At 42.0% G+C, this 23,566-nt stretch overlaps 2 protein-coding genes across 2 annotated transcripts in view; one reads left to right on the top strand and one right to left on the bottom strand.

Annotated features, from left to right (window-relative positions):
• The window catches only part of ADGRF5 (adhesion G protein-coupled receptor F5), a 47,098-nt gene extending 41,113 nt beyond the window's left edge, over positions 1 to 5,985 (top strand). The window contains exons 20-21 of the mRNA XM_005146430.3: positions 3,169 to 3,253; positions 4,609 to 5,985. Coding sequence (XP_005146487.2) covers positions 3,169 to 3,253; positions 4,609 to 4,688 — 165 coding nt within the window. The 3' untranslated portion in view covers positions 4,689 to 5,985. The remainder of the gene's footprint in view (positions 1 to 3,168; positions 3,254 to 4,608) is intronic.
• A 3,675-nt stretch (positions 5,986 to 9,660) lies between these two features.
• Positions 9,661 to 23,104, bottom strand: MEP1A (meprin A subunit alpha). The gene is given in 14 exon segments (XM_031046657.2): positions 9,661 to 9,808; positions 10,260 to 10,467; positions 11,435 to 11,599; positions 12,745 to 13,212; positions 14,105 to 14,320; positions 16,206 to 16,355; positions 17,327 to 17,548; positions 20,388 to 20,563; positions 21,231 to 21,348; positions 21,683 to 21,761; positions 21,874 to 21,914; positions 22,779 to 22,832; positions 22,926 to 22,950; positions 23,036 to 23,104. Coding segments are annotated over 14 exon segments (2,139 nt in total).
• Positions 23,105 to 23,566: the final 462 nt, after the last annotated feature.

Here is a 23,566-nt window from a genome sequence, read left to right as displayed (position 1 = left end):
TGGACTAATATTCACCTCACAAAGAACTTTGCTGGTTGAAGACACGTTGGGACTACAGAGGTGTTTATTACCCTTTTCCTGCTGATGCCAAAGGTGTGTTCGTCTCTACCTCTGCACAAGAGGAGCCACATTCCCAGACACAGAATACAGAAAAATTTCAGCCAATGGGAGTAAATACTTGTATCTGGGATAGCTGCATGTGTATGGACAGCTCTATGTCCAGAAATTATTGTTTCAACTTACATTTCAGCATTAATGATCCCTCAGTAAAGAAGCCACACAAAGACGGGTAAGGGATTGAAGGCATCAGAATCTAAGTACTGGCACTTATAGAGGAAAAAGTAAATGGTGATAAATGCCAGCATCATTCTTAAGTGACAATAGAGGTTAATTTTATATCAGTATCTGAATATTTTATGGGTTTAGAAAAATCTGTACAGGTATTGCTAAAGAACTAGGAAGTAGACTTAAAAACGAGGGAAATTAAGACAGATGGGTACATATGCTCAAAGGAGTTAAGGCATCTATTAATGCTGGACTGTCAGCTCAGAGGAACAGCATTAACTCAAATCACTCCAACTCCCATGAAGTCATAGAATCGTTGAAGTTGGAAAGTACCTCCAGAGATCATCTAGTACCACCCTCTCACTCAAAGCAGGTCAGCTATAGCTCAGAGTCATGTCCAGCTGGATTTTGAGTAGCTCCAAGGATACAGACTCCACAATCTCTCTGTGCAGACTTTTCCTGTGTTTGAACAACCTCACAGTGAAAAAGTTTCTTCTTAAGTGGGATTTCCTGTATTTCTGTTTGTTCCCAATGCCTCTTGTCCTTTTACTGGGCACAAACAAGAAAGCCTGGCTCTGCCTTCATTCCCACCACCTCTTGTCATTTTAGTAGGCACCAAGGAGAAAAGGCTGGCTCTGTTTTCATAGAATCATAGAATAGTTAGGGTTGGAAAGGACCTTAAGATTATCTAGTTCCAACTCCCCTGCCATGGGCAGGGACACTTCACACTAAACCATGTCACCCAAGGCTTCATCCAACCTGGCTTTGAACACCGCCAGGGATGGAGCATTCACAACTTCCTTGGGCAACCCATTCCAGTGCCTCACCCCTAACAGTAAAGAATTTCTTCCTTATATCCAATCTAAACTTACCCTGTTTAAGTTTTAACCCGTTACCCCTTGTCCTGTCACTACAGTCACTAAAGAAGAGTCCCTTCCCAGCATCCCTGTAAGCTCCCTTCAGATACTGGAAGGCTGCTATGAGGTCTCCACGCAGCCTTCTCTTCTCCAGGCTGAACAGCCCCAACTTTCTCAGCCTGTCTTCATATGGGAGGTGCTCCAGTCCCTGATCATCCTTGTGGCCTCCTCTGGACTTGTTCCAACACTTCCATGTCCTTTTTATGTTGAGGACACCAGAACTGCACACAATACTCCAAGTGAGGTCTCATGAGAGCAGAGTAGAGGGGCAGGATCACCTCCTTGGACCTGCTGATCACGCTCCTTTTGATGCAGCCCAGGATACAGTTGGCTTTCTGGCCTGCAAGAGCACACTGAAGCTGGCTCATGTTCATTTTCTCATCGACCAACACCCCCAAGTCCTTCTCCTCAGGGCTGCACTGAATTTCCTTTTTGCCCAACCTGCAGCTGTGCCTGGGATTGCTCCGACACCAGTGGAGGACCTTGCACTTCTTTCCAGTTAGATGGCCCCTGTATGCCCTGGTGCATTCCACGGTTATTCATCCTGAGGGATAGGAGGACTTTGCATTTCCCTTTGTCAAACTTCATAAAATTCCCGTCATCTCATTTCTCCAGCCTGTTGAGGTCCCTCTGGATGATGGCAAACTCATCTGATCTAGCAGTCACTCATTCCAGTTTTGAATCTTCTGCAGACTTGGTGAGGCTGCACTTTTCCCATCATCTATATCACCAATGTAGTTACCTCTCTGCATGCCCCATCCAGCAACGTGCTGAAGGCCTGAAAGGAGACAGAGCAGCTCTCTAAGTTTTAAATGCTCCAACCATCAAAGGGAAAGATTCAGTTTCTGACTCATTTTTCTTCACTTAGGATGCCCAGAATAATCCACATGGATTTTTTTTAACCAGTACTCCAAGTATCCCATTGCACTGCAGGAAGATTACTCCTGGGAACCAAGCACCATTCTTTTTTTCTGACTTGAAAAGGACATCCACTGTATATGATGCTACTCTGACTATGGGAAAAAATTCTTTTTTCTCAGGGTACTGGAAGGAAGGCAGGAATAACTGATACAACTATCATTAAGCATGTCAGTTTTTTCATTCCATCTTATACTGACACATCCAGCAGAATAAAGCAGAGATAACAAGTAATGGATTTCAGTTCTGAATTCCTTTTCAGACTCCTTCAACTCTAGTTGACACTCTGGAAGCTGCCCCAATGGGAACTGGCATATTTCCTTGGCAGTTCTGCTGATAAGGAATAAATTAAGCAAGATCAAAGTCTTTGATCAGACTTTTTAGATATGATTCATATCCCATCTTCTTCTACCACCTTATGATACAGGTGACAATACACAAAACTGCTTAATTTCCACCACCATGGTACAACCTCATGAACAGAGAGGGACTGAACAAAAAAAACCCACGTTTTCCATACATTTTTTAAACACATCTTTAGAGGAATCCCAAGCCACTCCAGAACCAAAAAAGAAACTTCATTTTAGCAGCAAACATTTTTCTTTCCCATCTGGACTGTAGAGAGTTGTGTTCCAATGCCCTCTAGTGTGCCAAGTTAAATTTGCCTCTGATTATCTCAGGCTGCTGGCATTCAAGGACCATCCATAAGCACATAAATCTCAGCTTTTCTGGTTGCCTTAACAGATAAGGGACCAGAACTCTGTACTGTCTGATATTATAGACTCTGGAGCCCACCCCATCTTCCCTGGCCAGCCTGTTTGTGTCCTGCCATTTCTTTGCAGTCTTTCAGAGCTGGTCTCCTTCATTGCCGTCATAAACGTGCAAATGGGTGAACTTGATGCCTCTCAAACATCTAATTTGTCCATCGGTGGGTTGCCTGCTTGTACTACTGGACACCTTACTGTTATTTTTTATATTTTTTCCCCCATCAATGTGTCTGCAAAGAAAGTTCCAGGCTTTTGACAAAAAGCTTTTTTTTCTCTTACAGTCAACCTCTCTGATCCTGGTGACACCAATGCTTGCTATGAGCTATCCATTTTCGAGAACCTTCAACAACCTATGTGGGAAAACAGGTATGCGACAATAAATCTCGTCTACTGAAGCACAAATAAGGCTTTGCCTGCGTTCTCACTCTCAGGGGCTGTCTATTCTTTTATCTATCAATCTATCTGTCTATCCATCCATCTGTAGAGGGCATTTAACCTCCTAACACAAAGGAACTATAGTAAGCCATTGGTATCACTAGCATAATTGATTATGATTGTAGCATAATTCTAGCAACATAATCATAGAATCATAGATTCATAGAATCGTAGAATGGTTTGGATTGGAAGGGACCTTAAAGCTCACTCAGTTCCAACACCCTGCCACAGGCAGGGACACCTTCCACTAGAGCAGGTTGCTCCAAGCCCCGTCCAACCTGGCCCTGAACACTGCCAGGGATGGGGCAGCCACAGCTTCTCTGAGAAACCTGTGCCTTACCTCCCTTGCAGGGAAGAACTTCTTCCTAATATTTAATTTAAATCTACCTCTTTCAGTTTAAAGCCTAAAACAATTATTGGAAAGTGGTATGCTTCATCAGTTCTAAACCCCACTGACTGCGTTTTGTTTTGAGCTTATCATATCCTGACACAGTGCTCCTCATTTCATTTACTGTTCATGTACTCTTCACCATCTTGGAGCTATATCTCTTTAAAAGTTCTCTGGCTGTCATTTTATGGATGTCAGCATTTCAGTTATGACTTTATCTTGTAAAACAAATTGCTGGAAGTATGAGTAATTTCTTTCCTAAGTAAGCGTGGAATCTTTGCATCTAACCCTTGCTCAGAGAAGATGATTGTGACATTTAGTCAAAGTGGGATAAGGAGGAATTTAATGTAGGCAAGCAACTGCTTTTTAAGAGGCAGTTTATTAGTCAGATAATGGAAGCAGTAGTTTCTTACTCCGCTACAGTAAGTTTACATGAGTACAATACCCAGATACAGAAGCCTCCTACCATAAGACACTTGCTCACAACTGCCTCCCATGCTGCTGTCACCTGAGACTCTTCTATTATTACCACTCTCTTCCACGCTCTGCTCCTGGGTTCTCTTCACTTGGGTCTTAGTTTAGAATCTCATGGTCACAGAAGGGAGGGAGCTGGGATTCATCTCAACCATGCTCAACAAGGACCACTAAGTCTCTGCATTTGTGTGAGTAAATTACTACCCCATGGCATAATCATCAGTTCAGGCTGACATATCCTGGCTATGTCACCAAACACATTGACTTCTGTGGTTGCTTGTACTGCTTTAATGCAACTAGAATCAGGGCTGCAGATCAAGTCAAAGCCAACTGTGTCATCAGGACAGTCTAACTGTCCTTGCTTTGCAGTGACATGTCCCAAGCTATCTGTCCTTATGCCTAACCACTATGCTTCATTTTGCAGGAAAATACAGAGTATCTTCTTCAGAGCCATCCAGCTCTTCCTCTGAAAACACTTCCAAGGCATATTCTTTGCTTAACTGAGGCACTGCAAATGCTAAATCACATAGCTCTGAAAGGACCTCTGCCCTTTCCAAGACGCACACAAAACGTACCTATGAGTCATCGAGAAGTGGACTGCTTCATTTTGAGTAAACTGCCTTGGTGCATTCTTCTGGAATAATCATTTCTGGTTAACATGTAAGGCAGGGAAGCTTTGAGAAGTGGATTTTTACAGGGGCTGCCAATCCCAGAAGAGATGACGGGAATTTGAAAGCCTCTAAGTGCTGGAAAAGACATTTGGGAGTGAAGAATTCTCATCCTTTAAGAGGGTGCTTAGCACTGCGCAGTACTGAGCCGTGAGTTGCAGTTGTATAAACAGCTGTTGTCCAGTGGTTTTAGTATTTCCCCTATCAACTCTCAGACTGATGCCAAAAGCCTGTGTAGATAGATACACGAGTACCTCATAGCTTGTCTCTTGCCCTCATATAAGAGTTTGGAAAGTCCATAAGGTATAGTGCTCTCCGCTTTCTATTTAAGGCTTTCTGGAACTAAAGATTCACAATTAAGAAGGTTCCTTTCAGATCTTCACCTTTAACTTGGGTAAAACGAAGACCATGATGATTCCTGCGTGGTCTTCTTCGGATGGAATGTACTGAAAGCTCTGTACTGAAAGCTCCATGTGACATTATTTTTGAAGAAAAGGAAGCTTTATATCCTTAACTATAGTTGTCCTTCCCTTGATATGTGGTAAGAACGAGATGGTTGCTGCCCTCTGCTACAGATGGAACTGCATTTATCTAATGCACAGTAGTGTTAAGTATGTAAGGAATCTCTTGTGTAAAGTCTGTATGTTTGAGGGTCCTCTCAGACGAGCATCACACTTGGAGGGCTCAGAGAGTCAACTCTGCAGTGAATGTAAACCACCATGTGCCAGGCAGGATGAAAGGTTTTATATAAATTATTGCTCTAATACTACATTTTTGGAAACAGTTATTTCCAAGCCTGTATACCTTTAAAGGCAGGACTCCTGCCTAAAGTGGAGGGCTATGAGAGAGCCTGCAAATATTTATAGTGCACAAAGATGTTACAAATTTTAATGTAAAATATAATAGGTGGATTCATGAAGATTTAGATTTAAGGCCATTATCAAATACTGCTGTTGAGTGGTACAGCCCCATATGGTCAATGGGGAATCAGGCCTATGTCTGCCAGTGGTGAACCCATTCCTAGGACTTTGGGATGAACCAGGATGTGAAACTGTTGATTACAGTTACAGGCATGTGCAATGGGTTGGTATGGGCAGGTATTGACTGAAAACAATAAACAAACATCAATCAAATGTACTATTTATCTTGAAAGGAATTTCTTTTTCCTTGAAGGTGTAGATGTAATACTGGAACTTGAATACATAGATTAAGAAATATTTGAAAACCCAGAATCTCTTTGAACTGCATGGCCAGTGGAAACTTGAAAATCAGACCTTTCCACGTTATTCCAACCAATATTTGCCTTTGGACAGGAATTTGATCTAACTCACTCTGGAAGTAGCTTGTGTAATACTGACGTGCTACAGAATCATACAATCCCACTGTGTGGGACATAAGCTCTAAAGTACAAGTCCGTGTGGATGGCACAGTCCCACCCACTTTACCTCTGCAGACATTTCATCCCTGAGGTTTCACTACACTGCCCAGTTTAGCTGAGCCTGGGTCTTGACTGTATGTGAATGAGAAATCAGGATGTGATGTGTTGCTGAGCTCTCTGGCACTGAAAGCTGTCTTTGAGTGGATCTTGCAAGGCAAAGTCCTTGCCAGCATTACAAAAGCCATGAGAATTCATGAAAGAGAAGCAGCTCAGAAATGAACTGTGCTGGTCTTAAACACTTGGGGCCAAGGCTTCACTTGTATTTATACATGGATCAGATATAAGGAAAGAGAAGAAAAAGTGGAAGAAAGTGCTGAATGGTGGAAGAAGGGGGGAAAAATTGCAGCAACAACACTATACCCTTCCAAGCAGCAAGAACCAGGCAAGGTGAGAAGCGGGCTCACCGAGAGCTTGCTGTCCTCGGGAGTCTCATCCTTTGGGCAGCTGGCCCAGTCCTTCCCTTTGTCCTGACCAAAGCCCAAATTCCTGCATTCACCTCCTTTCTTGAAGCCAGGGCTGTCATGGGGCTTGTTTCCTGATGATACTTTCTTTTTGGGCCATGAAGCCAATTATGATCTGATCCCTGATGTTTTGATGGCTCAGCAGTCTGGCCAGCATATTCACTCCTTACACTGTCCCAGGAAACATGTCCAGGAAACAGCTGCATTTTGGAGAGGTCAAGTTGGTTCTCAACTACTAACAGGAAGGAGGCTTCCCTTTGTTAATTGAACTGGGGAGCAAAAATCAGCCCCAAGAGAAGGGGGCAGAGCTGCTGCACAAAGGAAAGAAGAGTTGTGCGTGAAAGGCAGTGTGGGCATCATGGTTGGCAGGTTCCTGCTCACCTGCCTGTCCTGCCCGCAGACTGGGTGCACCACATCAGCTGTATCTGTGCTTTACCCTGGCTTTCTAACAGGAAAGTGCTAGAGAATTGTGTGGTCTGGGTGTATCTCTGCCCAGCTGCCACCTCCTTGAAGAGGGTGTGTGCATTGCACGGGGTAACACTGCTGACTTGTTGGCATTGTCCACTGTGCTGCAGGCAGGCCAGGCAGCTCCCTCCCTTCCTTGGGCAGCAGTCCATCTCCCACAGCTGCAGATGGAAGATAAACCAATGTGTGGGTCAAATGAGAGCTTGTAGCATTTTTTTCCACATGCTGCTTGGCAGCAGCAATCACTTCACTTGAAGCAGCAATCTCAGGAGAGGCTCCTGGTTGCCCCCAGTCCAGCACTGCTGTAAGCATTGCCCAAATCATTTAGCCTGCAGCAGTGGAGGCCAGGCAGCCCTGCACTGAGAGCCCCTGTTTAACTGTGTCTGCAGCAGGCAGCCGTGCTGGGAAGGTGAGGTGTCATGTTAACAACAAAGTAAACGTGTCCATGAGAACCCTCTACTTCCAGTCCCAGCCTTGAACAAGGAACAACCCCTCAAGAGCCATCTCACTGTGATGCTCTGAAGTGTTAGAAAGAGTCTTACAGCAGCAGATCTGGCAGTGGGGTATGGAGCACAGATATATGTGGTTGCTTGTGAGCACCTGAGTCTTTAAGCTGGAGTCTGAAATGCCCTAGAAATCACTGTGGCAGTCTTCTCTGCCCCTTTCCCCCCATGGAGCCTGGGCTGCAGACCCTGTTTTGCCCTGGCTGAGTAAGTGAACAAGGCAGGTTCACACCTTTGAGTGATGCCATTGCTGATTAGAAAACCCAAAAGAGAGAGGACAGGCACCTCGCTTGAGAATTACTGCTGTGACAGTTCCTCCTAGGGGATAGACTAAGCTGAAAACTGGGAGCTGGCAAAGCTACACTTGCTTCTCTGCTCAGGCAGTCTGAGCTGTGCCTTTCAAATCTTGCCTCTGTAGCCAAGAGCTGCAAGCAATGCTGATGACACCTGGTGGCTCCAAAGGATCTTCTGTAGCTTACAGGGGTCTTTTGTAGAAGCTAAGAGGATGTGGTGTCTGCACTCCCTATGATCCAGATCTCCAATCTCCATTACCTTGGACCACTTCCAGTTCAATGCTGTGAGGTAAAATAGGTGGGTAAGGCAAGCAAAGTATCAGCAGCTTCAAACCCATGCCAGGGTTGCAGGTCTGTAATGCAGCTCCACCACTCATATGGGCCAGGGGCACACAAGCGAGACTGATGTTCTGCACTGAAAGCCTGTGGGTGGAGGTTAGAGAGAACGGGATTTGAAATCCAACAACGGAATTCCCAGCTCTCATGCAAGTGGTGCAAGTTAAGCAAGGGACAATTGGAAACAGCTCTTTGCTTTTAGGAAAATGAATGCCCTAAATGCAAGTTTGAACAGGAAATAAAGAGCTACACATGCTTTGTCCTCAAGCAAAAATGACCAACACTTCAGCTACTGTTTGTGTTTCACACAACACAGATATTTTCCTTCATACAAGCATAAAAATCTCATCTAGAGTTTCCAAAAGCCACTTCTGAGAGAAATTTCAGATGGCAAGCCAGGCTTATTATAGTCCTTCTCCCGAGGGTCAGAGTTAGGAGGCCTTCCTGGAACTGACCTGTATTCGGAAGTACAGATTGAACAAGGTCTGATGCTAAAAACTACAGTTAATCAGTGCTTCTGGGCAACTTCAGTACAGGTCTATTTAAGGACACTAAATTTAGATTTTCAGAGCCTTAGAAAGTAATTCTTTCAATATTCTGCTCCAATAACTGTGACAAAGCTGCCTTTATTAGATGTGATGTTTGAGAGCCAGGAGATGCTACATCCTACGGTGACTGATCCCAGGAAGTGTACAAGTTAATTGTAACGCAGGCTCACTGGAGAGAGGAACCACCGAAGACTCCAGTGTTTAGTGCCTGACTTTTCCTAAGCTTGTAGCTCATGGGCTGAGTGCAGTATTTGCAGTTTACCCATGGTGATTACTTTCATTTGAGCTCCAGGAGTTCCCAAAAACTGCCCTTCACCTGCCGCCATGGCACCTTTCATCCATTCCCAAAATGGATTTCTTGAGCAATTTCTGTAGAAACATTTGTAGAATCTTAACATATGTGCTTCTGTGTGACTTTTTCCAGTGTTTTGAGAGGTTCTACCAGTATTTAAGTTTGAACTGTTGTTGAGAGTAAATGCATGGACTCTCAGCATTGCTGGACTAGTTACTGGATGAAGAAAAGAAACAAGCAAAAAATACACAAGGAAGGCAGTGTATGAACTTTCATTAGACAACAGTTCTATGTGATGTTCTTTAACTGTGAAGTCTTACAGTGTAAACAGCTGTTTGCTTATGTCATACATTAGGGTACATACATACACTGACTGGTCTTCGACAAGCTGTATTCATAATTTTTCACTGAAACCCAATGTCTCATGAACTATGGAATAATACCAGGGTGTGATTTATCCTCCTGCAGCTCTTTATCTTCTCACCATCACGGAAATGAGGACGATGGTTAAGACAATGGTTCCAGCAATTCCACCAACTGTCAGTCCCAGGATGTTCCCATGCACCTGCCATGACTGACATCTCTCACCCGTAAAGAAGAAGGCTTGTCCTGATGGGCACCTGGGAAAATCAAGTACAGATTAACATGGGTCAGGAGCATTGTCCTGCCCTATAGGTCCACCCCAAGGTCCTCACACTCAGTATCCTGGGTGGGCAGTTCCCATCAGAGGGGGTCATGTCACAACATCCCCACCTTGTTTGGAAGCTACCCACTGCTAGAAGCACCAGAGAATGGGGTTTCTTTGCCTCCATTATGGTTGCTAGTTAAAACTGGTCACTGCAGTGAAGTGTTTTGCTCCTACTGTTCCTTGAAAACCTAATGGCTTAGACCTCTGAAATGTGTAGCTCTAAATATTTATTAGCTGCATCATTTGCTTAAGAAGTGTTGTGGTTTAAACCCAGCTGGCAACCCAGAACGATGCAGCCGCTTGCTCACTGCCTTCCCCTGTTCTTCACCCCGCTCCCGGAGGGATGGGCATGTCAAGGCAAACAGGGAAGAGGTCTGTGGTACCTGCAGCTTGCTCTTCCTTTCACATTCACACAGACTCCATCATTCTGGCAAGGGTTTGGATCACATGGATCTTGCAGATAAGACAGCTGGTCTTCAACGGGTTGTATGTCCTGAGCTGCTCTCTTCTGCCTTTCAAGAATTAGACCTTTCCTGAAGGCAGTTTGTTCAGATTCAACAGAAACTTCAGTGTGACTGAGGTGATTTAGATCTTTTAAAAAAGGAAAAAGAGGAGACAGACATCAGATAGGAGTGATGCTATATCTAGAAAGTTGGGGCTGTTCAGCCTGGAGAAGAGAAGACTGCGTGGAGACCTCAGAGCAGCCTTCCAGTATCTGAAGGGGGCCTATAGGGATGCTGGTGAGGGACTATTCATTAGGGACTGTAGTGATAGGACAAGGGGTAACGGGTTGAAACTTAAACAGCAGAGGTTTAGATTAGGCATAAGGAAGAAATTCTTTACTGTTAGGGTGGTGAGGCACTGGAATGGGTTGCCCAGGGAGGTTGTGAATGCTCCATCCCTGGCAGTGTTCAAGGCCAGGTTGGATGAAGCCTTGGGTGATATGGTTTAGTGTGAGGTGTCCCTGCCCATGGCAGGGGGGTTGGAACTAGATGATCTTAAGGTCCTTTCCAACCCTAACTATTCTATGATTCTATGATTCATACCAGGGGCTTACAGGCTGCTTTATGAACTGGAGGGTACTTCTCCATTTTCTCTTTACGGAGCTCTTGCCATACAGAGCTCCTGGCATACCACAGCAAGATCTTCATATTCAAAGCACAAAGTAGAATAGTTATGTAAATCAGTGGTATTTTGTATTTCAAAAAATTATGCCAAGTGTGGCTCTTCTGATTGAAAATATGAATAATAGGGATGGCCTTTCAGTATGTTCAATGCTTAGACACAGCTACTGGTTAGGGTGCTTAAAGCTGTCTCAGAAGTTAACCTTCAGTAACTTATTGCCATTTAGATTCCTCTGAACTCCTAGTCACTTTAATCATCATCACCCACCTGAAACTAAGCCACCGAAATGCTTTTAAAAGTTGATGCCCATTCGAATTGATGCCCATTAGAAGAGACAATGACTCAAGGGGCAATAGTTACTTGGATGTATGAAAAGAGATAGAAAGGATCACCAATTTGCTTTTGTAAGGAGAACCAGGAAGAGGGTATTTACCATTAAATTCTGCAAAAATAATCAGGTCATCATTTTTCAGAAAGCTTCTCCTTCTTAACTGGCTGTGGGATATGAAATTGCTCCACCCCCAGGACACACTTCTATAGCAATTGCATGACACATCAAAATTCCCAACAATTGATGGTTTCTCCCATATTGAGGTTTCTTTATCATCTGCAAAGAGAATATAAGTGATGAACAAGAGCTACAAAGTTTGCAGCTGGAAGTATGACATGCTTTTTTTTTTTTGCATTACAGTGTTAAATGGGACTTATGCTGTAAAATCAAATTCAGATCTGAAATACCCAGATAAATCACAGAGGACTGACAAATTATGGGTACCAGCAGATCATCAGATATGGTCTGCATGAAGACTCTTAGTCCATATGAGGGCATTGAAATTCCAGAACTCCCCTTTTCTTAGGGACTAATCAAACACAAGTTACCTCCTCATTGTCACCAACTAAGAAAGAGCTCCATTCTGTGTAAGGGCACTCCTTACTGATTTTTTAAGTACCTATGCTTTAGAATTTACCAGATTTTGTTCACTGCTATGTTTCTGTTAAACATATTTACACCTAAGGCTTAAAAGCTCCTACTGAAAAGATGTGTACAAAGCTTCCACTGGAAAAAGCGAAGAGGGGTGGAGATTCATCTCTAGTACAAGCTCACTATTGTCCTGTTGTTCTTGCTTGTTTGAATTAACATACCCATGGGACATTCTAGGGCTGGATGTGGAAGTATGGTGCTACATGCTCTGTAAACCCAGAATTAAGAGGTGAAGTGTGAAAGTGTTCATAATCTACAGCCTACATCCAGTCAAGCAAGACAGGCTTCAGGTGCTGTAGATTGATCTCACAGGTATTTTTTCTTAAATACACCTACAATGTGAATGCTGTGAATTCAGACCGTATATGTTCAAATCAGCCAAGTCTCCAAAATGCAGCTTTAACTGAAATTATTGCTGATTTAACAATGGAATACAGCACCCTGCTGTCACTACACCATCCTTTGATGATATGTCACCTATCATAATGGGCAAAACACAGGTAGAATGGGAATTGCCAGCTCTTAGAACTCTGTATTTAGATTCAAACTCAGATATCCCAGGGACAGTTTATTATAACACAAACCTTCTAGGTGCCACTTTTCACATTAGTTGATCTTTCACAGACAGGAATGCTGAGTCATACACAAGAAAGTGTCCCAAACTGGGAAATACAGCCAAAGTTGCTTAACTTTTGAGTCCTATGTTGAATCCTCTGACTCAGGTTCCTTGGCTTTCATCTTCATCATTCCTCCAGGCAGACATCACTTACCTGAGCTAATATCATCTGCGCTTGTGGTGAAGCTTTTGCTTGAGGACATCCTTTTCAGGACATCAGGGTCCTGGTCCAGCACTGTGAGTACAGCTTGGCGGTTCAGAGCTGGCCACTCCAGAACACCATCGTTCTCTCCACTGCACAGGTGAAAGGCAATATGACTGTAGCCACTGATTCTGGAGTGGGGATGCAAACTTATGCCAAAACCATAACCCTCAGGGCTATAAAACCTAGGGCTTTGAATAACATCACTTGATGTGTTTTCAAGGAATTGGCTGAAATTTCGAATGACCCACACAGCTGTGGGACAAGGAGTCTCTGTCAGCGTGACATCGTCGATAGCAATCCCACCAGATGAAGAGCTAGGGTTGCCTTTTACTCCTTGGAAGAGGTAACGGAACTTCTTCTGAGCATTGAGGGTTACATGGGCAATTTTCCAGTTATAGTCATCATCCGCTTTGGTAAAAGGAAAGCAAAACATTGGTATCAGCATGATTAGTGCTACGATGAAATAGCTTACCCTTATCCACCCATTCCAACTGCATTTTTGGACAACTGGACCTCTCACAGAGTCCTGAAGGCTACAGATCTTAAGCTGGTATTGTGATTATAATATCTTCACATTGCCTTACGATCTAAATGCTTTGGGGACATTGTATTAAGATCTCTTTACATATTAGTGAATGTCTGTCTCTAGTGTAAAGGGAACAGGCTAAGGGACGAGTCGTAACAAGTGGATAAGACCCAAGGTGTTAGAGTTAACTGTTGTTGACACTTTCCCAGGGACCTATCCTTCCCTGCAAACTGCTGCAGGTTGATACAGGCAGATTATCACAGGTCTTGGGTTTTGACACGACAAAGGCACAGTGTCATGGCTGAATTTGTCCCATTTAGCAAAATCACCTGAAGTGGGAACTCAGTTTAGATTTCCAGAACTACATACGTTTTTGTATTTCCAACCATGTAAAAATCAGGCTGGGATCCTTCACAACTGCAGATGAGCACAGGTATTTACATCTGACCAGCTCACTGTTAGGTAACATAGCCAGTGGAGATCTAGTCAGCAGATCTCTACCAGAGTTTGGTTACGTCTCAGTCATTGAGTGTGACATTAAGAACATTGTGACTTCTCCTGCCAAGCAGCTAAATTACATTATTACAACCCATAGTTTCATTGCTAAATGCCCTTACATAAAGCCAAAATCCACAGTCAATTGCAAGATATACTGGTAGCTTCAGGAAAATCTTTTGATTCCTGTGCCAATGCACTTAATTCATGGACTCAGTAAGGTGACTCTTCCCACCCCATCTCTAATACTCTAGATATTCCTCATATTACCACAATTACCTTGAAAGGTTTGAATTTTCCTCAACTTGCGAACATTTCCAGTGCCATCATCCTCTTTAAGCCAGATGATCAGCTTGTCAGAAAGGCTTCCTGTGGTCTTATAGAAGAACTGGAGGCACTGCTGAGTTCTCTTTGGATAAAGGATTCGAGACTCTAGGATTGCCACCTCATCTGCCTTGCCAGAGCTGGTGCTGAAGTACATGACATAGCCAGCATCTGCGAAGAAAGCATAGTGTTACTGTCTCTAGATTTCCTATGGCTGCATGGAGCAAATTTACCATTTCAACTCCCCTCTTTTAGTAGGCATAAATGTAGTACTTAACATGACTAGTAGAGGAAATAGCATGTGATAACCATCCAAAACAGACCAGGATAAGAGCAAGACTAGTAGTTTAATATATATATATATGGAAATCATTGCTGGCAGCTTCTGTCGATGTTGCATTAGCTGGTCTGGTTGGATGTCTCAGGAATGTCAGAAATATAAGACAAAGTGTTCAGTGCTTACTGCAAGTAATTGGTAGATGTATTTTTTTTACTTGATTTATATTCAAGATAATCTAAAGATAAGATCTTAGTGATCATATGCTATATTATCTTGTAAAGAGTAAGATAACTTCTTATCAGTGATAAAGGCAATAAACAAGGCCCGGGTACAAAACTAGCACTCTTCTGAACTTGTACATGAAGATCTTTTTTACCGCTTGCCCAAGGACATTTCAAGACTCAGTTTGAGGAAAACATTTAAGAGTTATTGCCCCTCTAGTTTAATTTCCCAATAACCTTTTCTGAAGTGTTTTTACTTTAAATTTCAAGGGTCTACTTTTATCCTGACATTTACAAGAAATTCACTGTTTGCACATGTATCTTTTTTTGGTATCACATGAACTTATTATAGAATCATGGAATAGTTTGGGTTGAAATGGACCTTAAAGTTCATTCAGTTCCAACCCCCTGCCACAGGCAGGGACACCTTCCACTAGACCAGGTTGCTCAAAGCCCCATCCAACCTGGCCTTGAACACTGCCAGGGATGGGGCAGCCACAGCTTCTCTGGGAAACCTGTGCCAGAGCCTCACCTGCTTTAGGCCAGGATTCCCCCACTTTGTACTTAGGCAAAATTTACCAGAAAAAGAACTTTTTTTTGGAGCCTGTAGTAGTTTACCCTGTCTAAGTAATGACAAATTAGGCCCTCGCTTTTCAGAATTGCCTATTGGGATTTAGAATTATAGGATCATAGAATAGTATGGGTTGGAAAGGACCTTAAGTTCCAACCCTCCTGCTATGGGCAGCAACACCTCCCACCAAACCATGTTACCCAAGGCTCTGTCCAACATGGCCTTGAACATTGCCAGGGATGGAGCATTCACAACTTCCTGGGCAACCCATTCCAGTGCCTCACCAAAATTTAATCTTTATTCTCTGTTGTAAACCAGTACCCTGCAGCTGTGACTGGGGCTGACTCTACCCTTTTCTTCCTCTGAAAACCAGAAAAATTACCACATGAAAAAGAAAATTACCCTTAAACTTCATCATAAAATACTTTGTAACTTTCTTCTACCTCCAGAAACAGCACTCCTCAAGCTTAACTTATCATTCGCTTTGCAAACAGAGCAAACAGAACATTTATGGGTGGCTAGGAGGGACATTTTATTCAGTAACCCAACTCTTACTCAGACTTTGGAAGTTGCAGTAAATCCTTTTCCAGGTTATATTTAAAAGGCCTTTAGTTAAGATTGTTCTTTGTTCCACTTTATCTTGCTGGTGTGGGGAACATTCCACTGTGTTGAAAAAGACTAACAAGAGCAGAAGTGCAACCATAAACTGACACTCACAGGGCCAAGACATGTGAAAAGGAAAAGGGCTTTTTGCTTAACTAGAAATGCTACAACTCAGCTGTTTGCTAGGCAGTATCTTAAATATGGTCCTATACCCCTGTGTTTTCAGAGTAGCTGATGCCGGGTTTTCTCAAGGATTGACTACAGTAACAGGTTCAGAAAAGATTTTAAAGATGCTGTATTTAAAGCACACCACACCAGTACAGACATACACAGAGGACCAGCTAACCCCTTTTCCACAGGAAAGCATTCTGTTTAGTTTACCTCTACAATGCCCAGAAAGTGTATGGTCTTCCTGTCCTGCAGCACTGCTCTGCTGGTGTACCCAGTCTAAATCATCTTTGGTGCCCTGAATCATGCCACAGATATTTTCAATCTCAAAAGAACACTGATCCAAAAAAGTGTGAGTTGAAGCTGAAAAAAAATGCACACATGGTTACTTTAAAAGTAGTATTTCATTACAACTTCTGCTCCAGTTTTTGAGTGTTTTGTTTAAAGCAGCATAGACATCCAGTACAAAAGACAACTCACAGCACAGGCAAGCCCAAAGACTCAAAAGAGGACAGATATGATTCCTGAAGGGATTCCCTGCATAAAGGTAACAAGAGTTGACCACTCTGCAGAAGGTTAAACTCCCACACGGCAGCTGAAACACAGTGAGTGCTGGTGGCTGTCTTTGTGCCTGCTTGCAAGCCTTGGAGAAACAAGTCACTTTGTGAACAGTGCTGGTGTATTCAGCCATTCCTCAGCTGGAGGTTATGGTTCTGCATGGCTCATTTGTCTGCTTGGTGAGTACGAGCACTGTTCTTCCACTTCAAGCAAAGTCCACTCAGCTTGGACCAGTCCAGCTTGAGTTTGCCTACAAACTGATGCTTCTCTTGACAGATCATGGGGATAATAACTCTCACTAATAATCACACGTGGTGATAACCTCTTCAACCAGCTTAGTGACAAACTAGACAGTGTCGGACTCTAGAGTTAGCCAATCTCAGGTACAAAATAATCTAGTAAAGACCAAACATCAGTAACAAAAGAAAGAAGTATAGTTGTATTCATGTCAAAAAAACACAATGAAGCTGCTCAAGCATAAGCAGAACACAGCCACATGTCTGAACCCCTAGGACCAACACAGAAGAAAAGATGTGAATGGACTGACTTTCATTGAATAATCAAACTTTCACAAAAGTAATGAAAGTTAGCAGGGCCAAAGAGAGGGGTGAGGAAGGAATAAACAGTTTGGATTTTTACACCACAGGTCCTCTCCTATACCTCTTCACTGTCATCCAAGAAAAGCTTTTGTGGTTTTAGAGATATAAGGGAGGTGAACCAGCCAGACTCAAGTACCAAACAAAGAAACAGTTTGCCATGGTTACATTATGACTTACTGCAGTTATACATGCGATTCAGTCTTTCCAGGTCAATGGCACTGAAGTCTAGACGTTGTCCAATTATGTTGTCAAATTCTGGTATCTTTGCTGTGATTGTGGGGACGCTTTCATTTTTGTTAAATGAAAATGGATGATAGTGCATCAGTGATTCGTAGTCATAGGGGGTGTTCAGGTCAGTGATGAAGCTGTCATCGTACTTTATAAAATTGTGCTCTCTGTCTGGTAAAAGAACAAAAAAGTGCTTCATGCTTAGAGAAACTGGAAAGAAAATGGCTTTAGCATGACCCCTTGGATACAGTTTTACGAAGCAGAATTGATACATCCAAAAGCAGTTACCTTACAATGAAATATTCAAATTTAGCAAGATTTGCTTATGAAGTCATTTGGACGACAAAGCAGTGCCTTTAGATGCAATTCTGCACTCTTACATGTGTCTTCAGTAAGTTCAAAATCAAATATCAATGTTCTGTAAAGAATGGGATATACAGGAGGTCAGATCAGATGGTCTGATAGTAAGCATCCTAAGGAATTGAATTTAAGGATTAATGTGCTCCAGTCTAGAGCCTGTGAATATTGATGCAAATATTTCCCAGGATATTAGATCACATATGGACAAGGAGAGGCCCTGGAGCCCTCCAGTCATTAAGGAGACAAGTATGACACTCCTGGAATGGCTCCAGGTTCTGTTCTTATTTGAAGCAAAGAACAGATTAGCAATGGAGGTGGGGGAATGTTTTATCCTAGATTGACAATATTGCAATGATATTTCTATTGTCTTTCAGAAACAAGTTTCTCATGGTTTCTTGGTCAAGTAATTTCTCCTTAGGAAGTTTTTCATTGTGAAGGTGTCTGCTAGGACAAAGAAAGTGAGCCACTTCACATACTTTGGTATGGAAGTATAGAGAGACCTTCTCCAAGAACTAGCAGCACATGACTGGATTGGTGGATAATTACAGCTTCTCTGTGTAAAGGCTGCCCTTCCCTTCTGCTAGTCCATTCTGTGTGCAAAGGTCTTCAGTCCAAGGTCTGAGATTGTATAAGAGCTTGTGATTGTATTCTTACAGATACTTGTATCACATCTTTTATCTAAAACAGTGAGAATCTAGCTGATCAAGTGCTATCACTTTTAATTGCTGGGGAAAATATCTTGGCAGAGCACAGGCTTGTATAATGATCATTACCAGGCAAAGGGTAACTTCTATGTGTTTTTAAGAGAAACAAACCATACTGCAAGGTGGCATTTTCATTAGGCTGTCCTGTGGGTTTTCTCTGAAGTCTATCAGGCATATTAGATTTTCTGTCAACAGCAACATGAATAGAGGATCTCTTCTTGCCAGCCAGCTATCTGCATTGCAGTTGATGAGAATCCATTATGGCAAAAACTACTCCCATGCTGTTAAATCTGGGGTTGCTGATCAGAATTACATGAGCAGATGTGCACAGGCACACACCAGAGAGCACAATCATATCAGCCTTATTCCCCTTTAGAGGAACAAGTATCTTTCAAATGACTATAGCAGGAGTTTTCTACTTAACCAACTTGCCTAACTGGAAAATGAGCTATTATAGTAATGAATGGAAACCTACAGAACTGACTGTAGTGGTATCAGGGCAGTTCCAGGACTCCACTCAAAAGAGAGTCACACTAGAGTCCATCAGCTTTATCATTTTTTTAGTGTCCCGGATTTGTGACTGCTGAATACACCACAGATACATTAGGAGGATTCAATGAAATATTCTTCTGGAGGAGGAAAAAAAAAAGCATGGAGAACCGGCACTGTTTTGTAGAGCTTTTCCATACCTCTGCACATCATTGAGCCCACAACAGTGCATTATAAGTACATTGTAAAACTTCTTGCTTTAGAGGCAGCTAGTTACAGTGTGCAGCAAAAAAGGGGTCCAAAAGTCAGAGTCTAGATACTTTTAACATCATCATTATCTTCACCACCCTAAGATAAGATCAACCTGAATTGGTTTTAGTGCTAATCCTAACAACAAAAATGGTCTGCAAAATCAATATCCCCATTCTATCTACTGCTTAGCCACCCCAAAAGACATTACAGACTACAGAGTAGAGGCAAGTAGTAATGCACAAGACGTTCAACTTGCAACAATTTAAAATATCAGATACTGCTCTTAGAGGTCAGCAGAAACTGTTCATACCAGTAGCTCTTACCTACCCAAAAGAGAACACAGCATTCCCTGAGTCTCGCACCTTTCTGATGACTATTTTACATATAGTTTTCACTTATTTGCAAGGATGGTGAGTGTCTAACTCTAAAGACTGAAGAGATGAGCTTGCCCATGCAGAGATGAGCAACAACAGGGCACCTTTGCTGCATTACTGCCATTACTGGCATTGCAAAGCACCACCACTGGGAGCACGAGTTTACAGCTGGTGTCTTTGCCAGCATGCCTTTCAGATTTTGTTATAGACTCCCATTCACTCTTCTTCGAATAAGCGATCATTAAGTTGTACAGAACCTGTTCTCACAGGAGACAGCAGGACAAACTGCCTGGGGACCAGAGGAACTGTGGAGACTCTGCTGAAACTCATAAAGCCACTGAATCTGATGATACTAAACCTGAAAGCAAGATCCTGCAGCAGTAGAGCAGTAGAGAGCAGGATAGAGCCCTGGTTTATGTGCCCCGTCTGATGTAATAACTTTGAAGCTTCTCCATGTTCAAAGTAAATCTTTCCAGTTTCAGGAAAGCCTGGATCTCTTGCGTATAAAAATCTTTCATATTTTGAGAGGACCTTTGATTAAAGAAAAGCAATTTGTTCAAAATCAGAGAGCAGACCAGTCCTGGAGCCAAGGGGAAATAAAGTCCTCTGACTTCCAAGCAGGGCCTCTCTCTCCTGGCCTTAGTCTCTGGTCAAAGACCAGAGAAGTTGTAGCAAAATCCTGCTACATGTACAGACTGATTTTCAGTGGTTTCTGGTGTGGCTCAGTCTTTCTAAAATCATAACTTTAAGAAGGTCTTAAAATCTAGGTGGGAAAATAAGGTACCCATGAATCCACACTTGACAAAATCTGACTTGTAGGTCAAAACCCACCTTCAATAATTTCATCCCACCAGATCGTCACATAGTCATCCCGGTCCATCCTCGACTGCTCGTGGTAAAATCCTAAAGCATGCAGGACCTCATGTTCCACAATTGCTCTGTAGTCACACCCTGCCCCAATAGAGAGTCTCTGTCCCGTCTGCTGGTCCCCCACTAGGGACCAACACCTGAGAAAAAGAAAGATCTTATTGTCTGTTAAGTAGTGTTTTCTCTAATCTATTTAAGTTCTCAGTCTGCTCATTGGGTTTAAAGTAATATCTGAAAGGTTTAAATATAAAAGAAGTTACATAAATCATTATTTAGATGCTGACGTTGATATTTTACAGATACTCTACTCCGAAAGCAGATTAAACCCCTAAAATATACTCACTATCGCTTGCATGAGGCTAGCAATACTACAGTAAACCAGCTTTCCACAGCTTCTTTTGAACCGTCTTACAAAGATTTCAAAACCTAAATTTTGGTTATTCACATCCTTGGTGAGTTAAGAGAATGTACATGGGGGTCAATTCACACACCACTGAAATGGAAAGCAACCCTAGGCAGGAAAGTGGAAGCAGCTGGTGAAAACTCAACAATGCTGAGATTCACCTCATCAAAGAGTAACCATATATTCATTCCAAGTTCATCATCTAAATATCCTCTGCAGTCAGCAGAGGGAGGCAGCTGCTTGCAAGCTTTGTGTCTAAGAAGGTAAGATTGCTTTCTTGGTGGCCTCTTTTTCTCTGCTGACAACAAACTCAGAGTAAACTTTTAGACTCCTAAAGTCATGTGAAATGAATTCCTGGCTGATTCTACACAGCAAAACTAAACAGAAGTTCATATAACCCTTACCCGCTCTCTTTTGTAAAGAAGATGAAGGTGCTTTCTCCTTCATAAGGCTTAAAATCAACGCAAGACTTAAGACGGAACATTTCAAATGCCTGGAGAATTACTCCTTTGGCATTCAGATCTGGAAAACATGCATCAGGAGAGAATCTTTGGTACAATACACACTGCAGATCATTCATTCTGAAGAGATTAAAATATGCACACAGATATACATGTAGGAGCAAAAGAAAGATGATTGAAAGAAAAATGGAAAAGAAAAAATAATTTGATTAAGTCGTGTTTTGTTATGATAGCTGTAGAAGAAAAAAAAGGGTTTGATATAAAAGAGACATTTAGTTATTAGCGAATTTTAATGTGAGAGAACCAGTTCTAAAAAAGACAGGGTTTTTTTTATCACAGTGACACCAGTGCAGATAAGGATGGAAACTAAAATCTGCATAAAGTATTTGCATTACCTAGGTTATCAGCCAGAATATAGGGAATGGGGAACTTCCATGTGTAGCTCTCATTTCTTAGCGCATTTAACGGTTTTATCTGAAAAGGGAATTAACAGCTGGTGATGCATCTGTGATGAGGATATAGGCTGATTTGTACCAAAAAAATACAGTTAGGATAAGTGATAAATATAAAGTTTTTAATTACTTACAGGGAGCAAGATATCACCCTGAAAGAGGTCCAGTCCAGCAGCTGAAAAGTAATTTGATGAAAGATAATGTAAATGAAATATCAAATATTGACTGTGTTTCATCTCATAAACCATATTGAGCTTACACAAAATAAATGTCCTTTGGCATTTACAGAAAATAAAGAAGGATCAGCATCTTCACACTGAAATATAGGGACAGGCCTAAAAGTAACAATAGTTTCAACTCAATATTTACTACCCAGCAATGGCTGAACTTTTGGTGGCAGAAATCTGGCGGAAACCACTATCCTTATCTGGTTTGATAATCTCTTGCTTGCTATCAGGCAGTCATACCGTGAGACAGTGCTCTAGAGAGTACAATAATATTGAGTAATGAATCAGAAATAATATCATACAGTGCAAAATCACCAAAGGATATATGGAAATTTGTATTACAAGAAGTATAAAAATAGAGGAAGAGAGTAGAGTGCTGTCCTGTTAAATCACAAGTGTGTTGTGTCTTTTCTATTTAATTTCCTTACCACTTATTCAGAAGCTCAATGAACATGTAAGCTCTTTTCCACATTGTAAAACTTCTGTATAATTATATAGAAAAAATATAGAAATGGGGGGAAAATGCTAGTGGAACTTAGAGCTTTTTCAATCAATACAGAGAGATACTGCCTCACGTCATGTATCCTGTCCAAACTTCAAAGATTAAAGACATCTGCATCCCATGTTTACATAGGGTTACAGTACTAGGATAGATTTATATGTTATACCCAGAGGATGATAATTCAGAGCTCAATTATATTTCTCCTGTTACCATGAACTACCTCACCAGCAGTCTTTTTTACCACAGTGAAAAATTCACCATTTTGCTCATAATTTTTCAGGTTTTACAAGAATTTAGATAATGAACTCACCTAAGTTTATGTCTGGAATGTCTTTTATTTTCTCACCAACATCAACATCTCCTGCTGCAAGACAGACAAAACATCATGTGCTCAGATGTGGTGGCACACAGCAGACAAAAATGTTTCAAAACTCAAAACAGCTCACAGAGCACTTACCAGCTTCACGGGAGAGGTGCCTGACCTGAAAGAGAATAAAATACAATCATCATAAGGTATGAGATGTCTATGGACTGAAAGGAGCCTGTACAAGTCAGGTTTCTACTTACAGAGACTGGAGTAGCATAAAGAAAGTGTAATAGAAGCACTATGCAGAGTGGGAAGATGTTAGAGCCCATTTTTGCAATGGAAAAAGAAGCTGGTTCCTCTCATCTCTTGCAATATATAAAGCATGCTGCTGAGCTTTCCACAGAACATCAGCCAACCAGCTTCTACCTTCCCACCTTCATAACATTATTATAACATCAACATTTTTCTTTGTAAATGGCACGTGATGGTATTGTTGTTCTTGATTACCAAAGTCCACTTTGGACGAATATTACAGAGAGGAATGTGATAACTTCATGCCTTCAGTGCACTTGGTGAAAGTCTTACCCAGACTTTGTGTACAAACTCAATCTGGTCCAAAGTTGCTGACTCCTTCCACTGTGATTGTTATTTATCAGCATTATGATCTCAAATACCCAGGAGGAAAGCCAAATACTTAAGCAGAATTATTGTAGGTTTATAGCAGTCCAATGACATTAGAATTTGGCCCAACGCTGTTTTCTAGTAATAATTAACATCACATTGTAAAGATT

The sequence above is a fragment of the Melopsittacus undulatus genome, chromosome 3, assembly GCF_012275295.1.
Source record: "Melopsittacus undulatus isolate bMelUnd1 chromosome 3, bMelUnd1.mat.Z, whole genome shotgun sequence".
NCBI classification, from domain to species: Eukaryota; Metazoa; Chordata; class Aves; order Psittaciformes; family Psittaculidae; genus Melopsittacus; species Melopsittacus undulatus.
This window is presented reverse-complemented; position numbering and strand designations above follow the sequence as displayed.